Source organism: Solanum stenotomum, chromosome 2 (genome assembly GCF_019186545.1).
Source record: "Solanum stenotomum isolate F172 chromosome 2, ASM1918654v1, whole genome shotgun sequence".
NCBI classification, from domain to species: domain Eukaryota; kingdom Viridiplantae; phylum Streptophyta; class Magnoliopsida; order Solanales; family Solanaceae; genus Solanum; species Solanum stenotomum.
In genome coordinates, this window is record NC_064283.1 from 70,769,149 (window position 1) to 70,782,824 (window position 13,676).

Consider the following 13,676-nt stretch of genomic DNA (forward strand, 5'->3'; position numbering starts at 1 on the left):
GAGAAGGTGGGAGTGGCCTCTGTGGTGGACAAGCTGAGGGAAGTGAGACTGAGATGGTTTGGGCATGTGAAGAGACGGTGCACAGACGCCCCAGTGAGGAGGTGCGAGGGGCTGGTTGTAGAGGGTACGCGGAGGGGTAGAGGTAGGCCTAAGAAGTATTGGGGAGAGGTGATTAGACAGGACTTAGCTCAGCTTCGCATTACCGAGGACATGACTCTAGATAGGAAGGAGTGGAGGTCGCGTATTAAGGTTGAAGGTTAGTAGGGCTAGCGTGTTGTCTTCCCGTGCGAGGGTTTTGGTGGGTAGCGTTTGTAGTAGTCCTAGCCTTGATCTTGTAGTTCTTGTCTGTGATCATATAGTCTTTTGTCGTTTACTGAGTTTCACCTCTCACATTATTTTCTTGATGTTATTGTCTCCTTTGTTGACTATGCACTTTTCTCTTATTGGATACTATGTCATATATAATGTTTCCTCTTATTTTTCTTGGGTTGTTGTACTTGAGCTGAGGGTCCTCCGGAAACAGCCTCTCTACCTCCACGAGGTAGTGGTAAGGTCTGCGTACACTCTACCCTCCCCAGACCCCATTTAGTGGGATTTCACTGGGTATGTTGTTGTTGTTACCTGAAATCTCAACTCTGCCTAAGCCTGAATTGCCTGAAATTCCAAAACCCAAGCTACCAACTCTATCAAGCCCCAAATTGCCACATTTACCTGAAATCCCAACTTTGCCTAAGCCCGAATTTCCTGAAATCCCAACTTTGCCTAAGCCCGAATTTCCTGAAATCCCAAAACCCGAGCTTCCAACTATACCAAAGCCCGAATTTCCCAAAATCCCAACATTATCAAAGCCTGAACTTCCAACATTGCCAAAACTTGAGATGCACGTCATTCCTAAGCCTGAATCGCCAACTTTGCCAAGACCGAAAATCCCTAGAGTGCCTAAAAATCCTTGAGCACGAGACATGAAATCCTCTTTGCTTCATTGACGCAACAATATTGTTAAAATGTTAACACTTAATTAGCTATGTGATCATATGTATGCTTTTTATTAATTGTGCTTGAATCATTTGCAGCTTCCCTTTTGGAAGATTTATATTTATGTGATTGTTCTATATATCATCAGTTATTTGTGTTTCTTTTGGGGTTACATGCATATAATTTTTATACACTAAATCTTGAATCTTTTTGGTAGCTATAATTTAATGTCTCAATCATCTCGCTCACGCAATAGGCATAGTCCTATAGATATTAGGCAAAGAAATTAAGCAAGTAGATATAAATTGAAGAAGAAAGCTAAATAATTAAAATATTTGCTTTAAATTAGCCAAAAAATAGTCAAATAATTAAAATATTTGCTTCTTCATCTTACTATTACTATCAATAAGGACCCTACTTTTTTTTTATTGACAACATAGCCACCTTAATCATAGTTCACCTTTACATGGAGTTTTAAATTTCACTACTTATTAATCTTTTTACGGTTAATTAAGGTGTTAGCTCAAAAACTTATTTCTTCCTTTCGTCCATATTATATGATATTTTTATAAGTTTGAGCACATTCTTTAAGGAGAAAAAAAAGCACTTCCAATAATAAGAGGTGTTTTCATTAAATTATTCTCAACTACTACATAATTTATTATCAATAATGGACCATAGTCCAATAGTTTTGAAAAAATTCATCATATGTTAATACCAACTCTTAAAATTATTTTTGCCATCAATCACAAAAACGGGACATTGGGTAAATATGGAATACTCATATTCTTTTGTATGTGTTGGATCTCACACAAGGCTTTATAAGGATCACACACAAGATTTTTATCAAGATCTCTCACAAGACTTTTATAAGGATCTCACACAAGCTCTGATACCAATTTGAAGAAATAATATTATCCTAGGTAATAATATATGCACAAGTGAAAGACCAACGGAGGGTATATAAATGAAGTTTATTAATCTACAAATAGGAGGTAGGATGCTTTATTAAATAACTCAACAACTCTTATATTTTTGTACAATGGTGTATCTCTCTACACATTCAATGTATCTCTCACTACTCATTGAAAGTATGTAACAAGACATCCCTGTTTATAATACTAACAACCAAAGTAAATTAGGATTAGGACCTGTAAAACTAACAAATTCTAATTAAACAGAAATAAGTAAATATCATAAATAACATATCCTAAACTAGTAAGGAATCCTACTTAGGAATCCTAATCTAGGTTTATTTTCTACATGGTTGATCCAAAAAGAAGCAAGGCTATGTACATCATCACCAATTACCATCGATAAAGAAAAAAATTTAAAATGCGATTATATGAAATAAATATGCCTAATTATTAGTAGTTGTATTTTCATCCTATTTCAATTGTCACGAGTATGTAAATATCATGATAAATTTATAAGTAAATTAAAACCTACTTATACACAATTGAATTAACACAGCCACTATGTGATATAGATATGTAGTGGATAATATTTTTCATTGATTAGCTTCTTGCATTAATTAAAATCTATATAAAAGGTACATGTTTTATACATTTTCTTACCACTTTCCTTTCGCAACTCATTGCTATTACTAAGAAAAGAAATATGGGTGTAAAAGGTAAGTTAATTGTTTCATTAGAAGTGAAGTGTGGAGGACACTCGGTTCATGATATTTTTCATATTAATACTCATCATCTACCCAATATAAGCCCTAGCAGACTCAAACATTTTGAGATTCATGAAGGTGAAATTGGTAAGATTGATTCGGTTGTTAGCTGGAAATATAACGAAGGTAACACATATTTCTCTTCTCTCTTTCTCTCAATATTATTTTCCTGCATCAATTTTATATATTTATGTATAGTTAATATTACGAAAGTAATTACTCAAGAAAATCTATTAATTCCATGAAAAAAGTTAGTTAATGGTGTTTGAATATCATTAATATATTTTACTTGTAGGCAAAAGTCATTTTCCTCGATTAATACTATATTCTAAATGTTTAGATCCTTTATGAGGAGTTTAAAATTTGAATTAGGAGTAGCATCTCTTATATTTGATCCAGTGTTTTAAAAGGCGGGGACGTGAGGCGAGGCATTTTATACAATACGGGGCGGGGACGTGAGGTGAGGCGTTTTATACAATACGGGGCGAGGCGTAAGCCTCGAGACACGGGGCGTAAGTCTCATGGATCTACGAGGCGTAGTCTCATGTATATTCAATTTTATAGTTTTATTACTAATAAAATAAGCAAAAGTAAACCTTTCAATGATTTATGATTTTTATTTGAGATAAGTATTAATAATCAATAATGAAGAAAAAAAGTATTATAATTACTATTTGAGAAATATTATTACACCAATAATAAAAATATGATTTAAAGCAAAAAAAGTTCAAAAAAAAAAATTAAAAACACTCAGGCATACGTTTTTACGCCCAGGACTTACATTTTTATGCTCAGGGCTTACGCCTCAAATTTTAGGACTTACAACTTATGGATCTACGTTTATAATTTACTCCCCGGAGCATTTTTGGTACTCCCCGCCCCAAGATTCGCCCCATTTTTTTTTTTGAAAATACTGATTTGATCTTAATGAATAGATGGAAAAGAAATGGTTGCTAAGACTGTGATTGAAGCCATCGATCCTTCAAAGAAGTCAATCACTTGGAAAGTGATTGAAGGACATCTTTTAGAATTGTATAATTCGTTCACTATTATTACATCCTGTGAACATTGGACTACAATTGCACTTGTGTACGAGAAGAAAACTGAAGATACCCCAGAACCCCTTGCTCTCTTGGATTATTTCGTTGGTATGACCAAGGATGTTGAAGGTCACCTTCTCAATACGACCAAGGATGTTAAAGGTCACCTTCTCAATACGACCAAGGATGTTGAAAGTCACCTTCTCAAGAAATAGAAAATTGATCATGTTCAATGGTCCAAATATCTCTGTGTTTGTGTTTTTGTGTGTTTGTTCTTGTGTGATGAGTATTTTAAAATATTGGCTAGTACTAGCTAGCGTGTAAAATAAATAATATTATGTTTGAAGAATATACATGTACTATGTACGGCAGCCTCTGCATAATGTCATGTTAGAAGAATATATATTTGTGATTCCACAACCACACATCTATGTAAACTTGTTTGAGGTGAAGTATAATGTATGATTAACCAAAACATAAATTTCTACTATTGAAGCATTTATCACCTTTCAACAAATATGGCAGCTTATTACAACAACCCATCTTTTTTCTTGTTATTATTTGTCACTTTGTTTTTAACAAACAACAACATAATTCAAACAAAGGCGTGCCATCTTCTTGAAGTAACTTTTCATGAGCTTCCTAAGCCTGAATTGCCACATTTACCTGAAATCCCTACTTTGCCTAAACCTAAATTCCCTGAAATTCCAAAATCTGAGCTACCAACTCTACCAAAGCCCGAATTGCCACATTTACCTGAAATCCCAACTTTGCCTAAGCCCAATTTTTCTGAAATCCCAAAACCTGAGCTACCAACTCTACCAAATCCAGAATTACCCAAAATCCCAACATTACCAAAGCCTGAACTTTCAATATTGCCAAAACTTGAGATGCCTGACATTCCTAAACCTGAATTACCAACTTTGCCAAAGTCAGAAATCCTTCAAGTGCCTAAAAAGCATTGAGCGGGAGGCGTATAAAATCCTCTTTGCTTCATTGAAGCAACAATATTGTTGAAATGTTAACACTTAATTATGTCATGTGATCGCCATAGGTATGTTTTTTCTTTATTGTGCTAGAATCATTTGCAGCTTCCCTTTTGAAATATATATATATATTAGTTTTATGAAACTATATATTCAAACCTTTATATTATTTACAATTTTGTTAAACAAAAATGTTTGAAAGGACATTATTATATGGCTACAATATTATGTCTTCCACAATCGTCTTGCTCACGCAATAGGCATGCTCCAATATAGATATTAGGCAAAGGAAATTAAGCAAGTAGATATAAATTTGAGAAGAAAGTTAAATAATTGAAATATTTTCTTTAAATTAGCCAAGAAAGTCAAATAATTAATTAAGGTTTTAGCACTTGGCTCAAAAACATTCACCTCCTAGAAAATATAATTATATAATATTTTTAGTTTCGACACACCCTTTAAGAAAAACATTCACCTCCTAGAAAATAAGAGATTAAAAAGTAAAAATATCATATAATATGAATCGAAGAAAGTAATAAATACCATCAACGTTAATAGTGTTATCTCATTTTCATTTAAATAAGTGGACATGATAAACTGGTTTATCCTCCACTATGTACAACTTATCATTAATAACATGAAGATGATACAATAATAAATTGAAGAAATTAATAGCAAAAAAAAAAAGAAGAAGCTAGTAATGATCAATTCAACATGGACCCCTACATTGCATATTTTGATATTTCATAGGATATAACTCAGAAGAAAAATAAAGAAGAGTAAAGTTAATTATAATTTCCTCGTGCTATTCTATGTTTCATAGTGCCTTATATTACAAGTTAGGAGTAACCCTATAAATTTGAGGCTAGGCATAAAGGTGTTTAAATCAAACTGAAAAATCGTATTATCAAATCGAAAAGTCAAATCAAATCAATAAAAGAATCCAACTAAATGTGGTTTGGTTTGATTCTATTGTGACATATATATGTCAAGAAATATTGTGATTTTCTCATTGAATGGAATAGTTAAAAGAAGGTTTAATGGTGTTAGCTTAGCCAAACATTAATTAATGGTGTATTATCGATGTCGGTGAAAGGAATAAGATTCAATGAAGAAGAAGAAATGGGAGGCGATGGTATACTGATGATTGAGATGCAACGGTCCAGTGGAAAGGGTATGAGTTATGATAGAGAAGATGAAGAAGAAGGGTGGGGTGGGGTGGGGGATGGGTTAATTAAAAAAAATAGTTTTTCTTTTTAAAATTCCTTTTGAAATATTTAAGTAAAGTTTTTTAAAAAATTAATCCAATCGACACGTATAATCATTTCATTGGTCCATTTGGTGTGTTTATGTGTTTGAGGTGCACGCATGTTTGTATGTTTATTGATTATTATTTTGTATCAAATAAGTATAAATTTGTTAAGATTTAAGTGTTCAATAGGTACGAAGCTATGTTGAGGTGTCAAAGTGAAATATGTGGACAACTTTAAAGAGCCACACATGGCTTAACCGTTTTTATGTACTTCAATAATGCTTAATTTTAATGGGTTTTCTTCTCCTTTTTGGATTAGGAAGAAATCTCTATAAGTAGGAATTTTTCTAACCTAGAAAAAAAGAATCAGTTTTCTATATGATACTTGTCCACCCAAGTATTGAGAGAGTTCGAATTAATGTGAACTTGGGATCACTATAGAAGATCATTGAACTGTTGCTTACCATGTGGATTCGCTTGATGGTATCTTCTCGATCTTTAAGAGGTAATTCCTGAATTAAATTTCAGCAAGTTTGTGTGTTATAGCATGATTGTATATGTTCTAGCATAAACATATATATATTGGTTATCTATTATTCATGTAAGCAGTAAGATTTTGATATGCTTCCGTTGTGCATAAGTTTTCCAACGATATATTTTTTTTCGTAACATTATTCACTTGTTTGGCAAAGATGATTTTTAGGGGAGTAATTTTAACACGAATAACTAATCTAGACTCATAAATGATAAGGGTCAGTAGGGGCACTTGGGAAAGTCGGGTTGATCGAGTGTCTTCATTTAAGCGAGGGTACATGAGAAGAAAAATAAAACAAAGTGAGAGGCCTGAGGAAGGGAATTAAAATAGTTGAGTCGATCAGGCTCTACGATCAGGAAAAGCTAGCAAAATGAAATCAAGATTTGATCAAAAAAGAAGCAAAACTGATACCACAACTGATCACCATCAATAAAGAAGAAAATTAAAATACGGTTATATAAAAATAAATATACCTAATTCTTTATAATTGTATTGTCATCATATTTCAATTATCACGGTAAAATATCATAATAAATTTATAACTAAACTAAAACCTACTTATACACAATTTAATTGACACCGCCACTATTTGATATAGATATGTGGTGAATAATATTTTTGAAATAATTGTAAAAAACATACCTAAATTATACCCTTTTTTGAGTTTCATATCTAAACTATTGCGAGTATGAGTTTCATACCTAAATTATCACATTTTAGTTTGAGAAACACACCTTTCTCTTTTATACCACTCTCATCATGGTGTGTGTAATACACTTTCTCTTTTATTTTAAAAAAATTGTCACATCACACTCCACATGGACAAAACACTCCACCGCTACTATGTGATATAGATATGTGGTGAATAATATTTTTCATTGATTAGCTTCTTACATTAATTAAAATCTATATAAGAGGCACAAGTTTTATACATTTTCTTACCACTTGCCTTTGCAACTCATTGATATTACTAGGAAAACAAAATATGGGCGTAAAAGGTAAGTTGATTGTTTCATTGGAGGTGACGTGTGGAGGACATTCGGTTCATGATATTTTCCACACTAATACCCATCATCTACCCAACATAAGCCCTAGTAGAGTCAAGCATTTTTAGATTCATGAAGGTGAAAAAGGAAAAATTGGTTCGGTTGCTAGCTGGAAATATTACGAAGGTAGCACACACATTTCTCTCCTCTCTTTCTCGCAATACTTATTGCATCAATTAATTTTCCACATTTAGGTGTATTTCAATTTCGAAAGTAATTCTCCTATCCAAGAAAATCTTTTCCATGAAAAAGTTAGTTAATGGTGTTGATTACTCCCTCCGTCCACTTTTAATTGTCATGTTTTCATTTTCTTAGAGTCAAACGATAAGAACTTTGAATTACATTTGATGTATTTTTTCATGGAAAATTACTTCAGCCATCATTCTAATCTTCACGAGCATTAGATCATTTTTATTAAAATGAAAATAATAAAAGAGGGAGAATAAAATAAAGAATTTGAACATTTGAATTGGGAGTAACATCTATTGTATTTTTTTATCTTTAATGAATAGATGGAAAAGAAATGTTTGCTAAGACTGTGATTGAAGCCATTGATCCTCAGACGAATTCAATCACTTGGAATGTGATTGAAGGAAATTTGTTAGATTTGTATAATTCCTTTCGTGTTATTACATCCTTTGAACATCAATGGATTACATATGCACTTGTGTACGAGAAGAAAACTGAAGATACTCCAGAACCCCTTGCTCTCTTGGATTATTTCATTGGTGTGATCAAGGATATAGAGGGTCACTTTCTTGAGAATTAGAAAATCTATGATGTTCAATGGTCCTATACATACATATATATGTGTTTGTGTGTTTGTTCTTGTGTGATGAGTATTTGAAATTATTGGCTAGTTCTAGCTAGCGTGTAAAATAAATAATATGTTTGAAGAATATATATATTATAAGTACTATGTACGCCGGCCTCTCTATATATAATGTCATGTTTAATTTGAAGAATATATATTTGTGATTCAAGTGGCATTATATACATTTTTTTTTACTCTAAGAACTTTGAATTTTAGAGTAAGTAGAGCTAATTTTGTAGTAATTCATATACATTGTAATCTCCTATGAATGCTAAATCTGATATTCCATTAATTATTAGCTAAGGCTCTAATACGCTCATTAGATAAGTACTCTACACAAACGATATTTTGTATCCTGTTTTCTTGATTCAAGTGAAAGGTAAATTCAAAATTTGAAGTTTACGAGTGTAACGACCTGATTCCGTCGTTATAGAAAAGTCAACGGGGAAAAAATGTGACATCTTGCAAGTTGGTGACTAGGAAGAAGCTTAAAACTTGGAAATAGTCTTTTTGGAAAGAATTAAAAATCTGGAAAATTTGGTTAAGTATGGGAAAAAGTGAGTTTTTGGCCAACTTTGAACAGTCATAACTCCTAGCTCAGGATGAGTTAGGTGTAGTTCCATTCATGTTTGCAAAGTACGTGGAATGATCTTTCCAACGCTGCTGAGTTTGCTCGATTTCGAGTTTGTATGAGTGAGTTATGCCTTTTCGAAGTTGGGCTGTTGGTAAGGGAAGCCAGTCCGGAAATTGTAAGGGTATTTTGGTCTTTTCCCTAGCCTTGTCTTTGGATATATATTAAGGTGTAAGACTGATTTTTGATCAGTTTTTCCCTTTTTAAAAGAGTAAGAGTTAGGGTTCTTGAGAGAAAAGTAGAGAAAGGAGAAGAAGAAGCAAACTTCGTCAAGGATCGTCGTGGATATCGTCGGGGGTGATCCCTATTAAGGTATGTGAGTTCATAGTGTTGGGTTGATTCTTTCCCCACACGCCAAGCTCGTTTAATTTCGAGAAAGGATTGAATATGTTTGTTGAAGTTGTTGATTGTAATTGTTGAAGTTGTAGTTGTGTTGTCACGCCCCGAGCCTACACCCTGGTCGGGACCGGCACCCAAAGACCATTTCTGGCCCCAAGCGAACCCTTGGCCTAGCTTTCTTAACTTAGCGGAAACCTAACTCAACAGAATAACTCAATGCAAATGCAAGGTTACAGAACAACTTAACTTATAAAATTTGGCCACAAGGCAACTCGAATCTCAAAATAGAATATTTACATATATACATAGATGAGAGACTCAAGACTAACCGACTAACTGTCTATGAAGCCTCTAAAATGCTGAGATGGATGTTGGGACAGACCCCGCAACACCCTAATAAAACAAAACTAAGAACACAAAAGGATTGAGTCCTCCGGAATGCAAGAATGCTCACCACTGACTCTGGAGTGCTCAGCTGGATCAACGACGTGCAGGATACTGATCCGGGGTACCTGTATCTGCATCGTCATAAGATGCAGGCCAACTGGCATCAGTACATTGAATGTACGAGTATGCGAGACGGAAAGCTAATCCGCAACTTAAGCTTGAAAAGGTACAAGAGAACACTTACCTTGGCTTTGAATGACTCATGAATAACTGAACTCAATATATAAAGCAATAAGACACATGCAATATATATTAAACTTGTAAAACAATGTAAACAACTTAGTCTGTTAATGATAAAGCAATAACAAACTCAATTTTACTTATATAAAAGTAATATAACTTTAATGGGAGATTCTTTAACCGACAACCACCACTATGAGCCCTAGTGGTGGTACAACGTTTTACCTCACGTTGCCCAAGGACCATCCTATACCTTGCCGTGATATAGGACCTTGCTTTTGCTTAGTGGATCCACTAGCCTAATCTTACGTGATCATCTAAAAAGAATGATACGTCAAGTCCCATGTTGGCGCATGGTTCTTATGGAGAGTTGAGTTAATATGAACTCGTGTCCCCAATTCAGTGCTCAATACTACTCCCAAAAAAATACTTTGGCTCATAAGTGTCTTTAAACACATCTTTCTTTAATTGAGATAATTTCTCAAAACTTAGCCAAAAGGCTCTTTTGGAAAACATGGTTCCCTTCTTACTCAAATGTAAAACATTTACAAACCTCTTTGGGAATACTTAGTTCCCTAGTAGCTTTTGAGAAAAAGACTCAACTTTATGCTCTTGACTTAACTTGAAACTCGAGACTTTTTACTTAACTTGGAACTCTATACTCTTGCTTGACTTGAAACTTGAAACGAAGTTAAAACATAACGACTCTTGAAAAGCTTGGAGGACTTGCTTGGATTTACTACTTAACTTTACTTGACTTGACTCTAACTTCACTTTGACTTCGATCCTAACTTGCCTTGAATTGAACTATGGATTCAAGGTATATGATCACATGTTTATGGATGAATTCAGGATGTCTAAACGTACCTTAGAGTGTTGGAAACAACTATAAAACATAGGTACAATACCAAGGAACATGCATGGGAAAGTGTGGAAAGAAAGGAGGAACTTGGCGTCCTTGGTGCTCTGCAAGGCGCGGAGCGCCAGCCCTCGAAGCTCAGAAGGCCATCTGAGGCGCTCTGCAGGGCGCGGCCCCCCAAGGGGTGAAGCTCAGAACACTTCTTGGGGCACGACGCGCCACCCCTTTTCCCCGACAACTTCGACTTTTCTCCTTCATTTCTCCAACTCTAAACCTTCTAAACTCCAAGGTTTCCAACCCCAACCATTTAGAATCATAAATCCCTCAACATACAATAGATTTCAACCCAAAACACAACCGAAAACATGCCCAAATCAACAAGGGACTTCAACAACACAATCAACAACACCAACAACACAACCCAACAACTTCAACTCATATCCAATCTTTTCTCAATAATAAAAATGAGTTTGGTGTGTGGGGGAAAGGATCAACCCAACACTAAGAACTCACATACCTAGTAGGGATCACCCCCAACGATATCCACGACGATCTTGACGATAATCCTTGATTGCTCTTCTCTTTCTCCTCTTCTTCTCCTCTTCACTCTCAAGCCCTAGCTCTCAGTCTTTAAAATGGAACAAAATGATCCAAAAATCAGTCTAACACACAATATAACCCCAAAAGAAATAGCTAGGGAAAAGACCAAAATGCCCTTAAAATTTTTGGACAGATTCCCTGCCAACTGCCCAACTTTCAAAGGGAATAACTCGCTCATACGAGCTCGGAATCGAGCAAACTCGGTGGTGTTGGAAAGATCATTCCATAAGCTTCATAATCATAACTGGAACTACTCCTAACTCATCCTGAGCTAGGAGTTATGACTGCTCAAAGTTGGCCAAAACTCACTGATTTCCCACGCTTAACCAAATTTCCAGATTTTTGAATTTTATTCCAAAAATGACTATTTCCGATTTTTAAGCCTCTTCATAGTTATTTCAACTTACTGGATGTTACATGTGTTGTGTTGAAGTTCTTGTTGGTTTGGTGTATGGTTCGGGTGGTGTTTCTGAGTTGAATCTATTGTATGTTGAGAGGTTTATGATTTTAAGTGTTTGGGGTTGGAAACTTTGAAGTGTAGAAGGTTTACAGTTGGAGAAAACTAAGGAGAAAAGTTGGTTTTCGGGGAAAAAGGGTAGGGCGTCGCTCCTGTCAGCGCGCCCCAAGAGGGGCTCTGAACTTTCCCCCTTGGGGCGGTGCGCCCATCAGTGCGCCAGCAGGCCCCATCTGAAGTTTTTGGTCTGGTGCTCAGAGCGCCAAGAGCGCCAAGTTTTCCCATTCCTTTCCCACTTTTCCATACATGTTCCTTGGTAATGTACCTATGTTTCCTAGTTGTTTCCATAACTCCAAGGTACGTTTAAACGTCAAGAACTCATCCATATCATGTGATCAAACACCTTGAATCCATAAATCCAATTCAAGGAGAGTTAGTTTCCTAGTCAAGTGAAGTTAAGAGTTAAGCTTGGAAGTTAAGAAGCAAGTCAAGCAAGTTTTTAAAGTTATTCAAGAGTCTTTATTGAATGTTTTAACTTCATTTTAAGGCTCAAGTTTCAAGTCAAGTAAAGAGTAAAGAGTCAAGAGTTTCAAGTTGAGTAAAAAGTTTAAAGTTGAGTTTATTTCTCAAAAGTATTAGGGAACTATGTATTCCCAAAGAAGTTTCTAAATGTTTTTACATTTGAGTAAGAAAAGGAACAATGATTCCAAAAGAGCCTTTGGGCTAGTTTTCAAGAAAAAGGAACATCGATTCCAAGTGAGCCTTCGGGCAAAGTTTTGAGTAATTATCTCAAATAAAGAAAGATGTGTTTAAAACACTTATGAGCTAACACTACTAAAAAAAACTGTTAAAAGAGACCTAAAAAAGAGACCTCATGAGGACTCTTTTCCAAAAAAAGAGACCAAAAAAGAGACCTCAACGGTAGGTCACTATAATGTAGGTGGCTTTTTCGTAAAGACCTCATGAAGTCGCAAAATAGAGACCTCACGAAGTCTCCAATTTTTTTCCCCAAAATTTCTAAAAAGGGACCACATGTGGTAGCTAATTTATTATTATTATTATTTATTTTTTTAACAAAAGAGGCCGCATGAGGTCACTATTTTATTATTTATTTTTATTTTATATTTACAGATAGAGACTTCATGAGGTCTCTATACTACTTATTTACATTCCTAAATAGAGAACTCGTGAGGTCTCTTTTATTAAAACACAAAAATAAATAAGCGACCTCCCTGTCACATTATTTGAAAATAAAATTGTTGAAAGGAGACCTGTGAGGTCTCTTTACTGCATTTCTAAAAATTTAATTGCAAAAAAGAGGCCTCATGAGGTCTCCCCTTAGCAATTTCTGAAAAATAAAATGCAGTAAAGTGACCTGATGAGGTCTCTTTTCTAGAAAAAAAAATTGGCAGCTTATTACTGCTTTTGCAGCTGCCCACCTGTCATTTTAATCAGCCAAATCAAGCTCAAAGAGCTGCCAACAATCGATCAATACAACAAAATACATTTACTAAATATTATGTTATAACTTAAAGTAATTCAAATTCGAAAGAATAAAACATAAAAGTCAAAGTTATATAATAGGATTTCAAAGATATCTGACATTAACTAAACACATAATAAGTCTCCTAAAACAACCTAAAAGTAACAACTTTAGACTATATCTAATACAACTCTAATCTTCAATAATGCAGCAGTGAGTTTTCCACATCTTCCTCGTCATCTTCCTCACTACTAGACTCCTCGATCAAATCTCTTTGTTGACCATATGCTGGAGGTTGAGATTGAGAAGGTCGAGGACGGAAAGGGACATCACTGGGACAAGGGGGAATCCCTC

The 13,676-nt window shown here is 34.7% G+C and overlaps 2 protein-coding genes across 3 annotated transcripts in view; one reads left to right on the forward strand and one right to left on the reverse strand.

Moving 5' to 3' along the window:
- LOC125857196 (MLP-like protein 34) overlaps window positions 1-13,676 on the reverse strand; it is a 384,557-nt gene that overhangs the window by 198,738 nt on the left and 172,143 nt on the right. The gene's annotated exons all lie outside the window — the stretch shown is intronic.
- The window catches only part of LOC125857217 (MLP-like protein 28), a 79,199-nt gene continuing 68,079 nt past the window's right edge, over window positions 2,557-13,676 (forward strand). The window contains exons 1-2 of one of the 2 annotated variants that reach the window (XM_049536912.1): window positions 2,557-2,782; window positions 3,592-3,825. In XM_049536912.1, the coding sequence (XP_049392869.1) occupies window positions 2,596-2,782; window positions 3,592-3,825 (421 nt within the window). In that variant the 5' untranslated portion in view covers window positions 2,557-2,595. Of the gene's footprint in view, window positions 2,783-3,591; window positions 3,932-13,676 lie in introns of those variants that run through there. The other variant, XM_049536911.1, reaches the window with a different exon arrangement.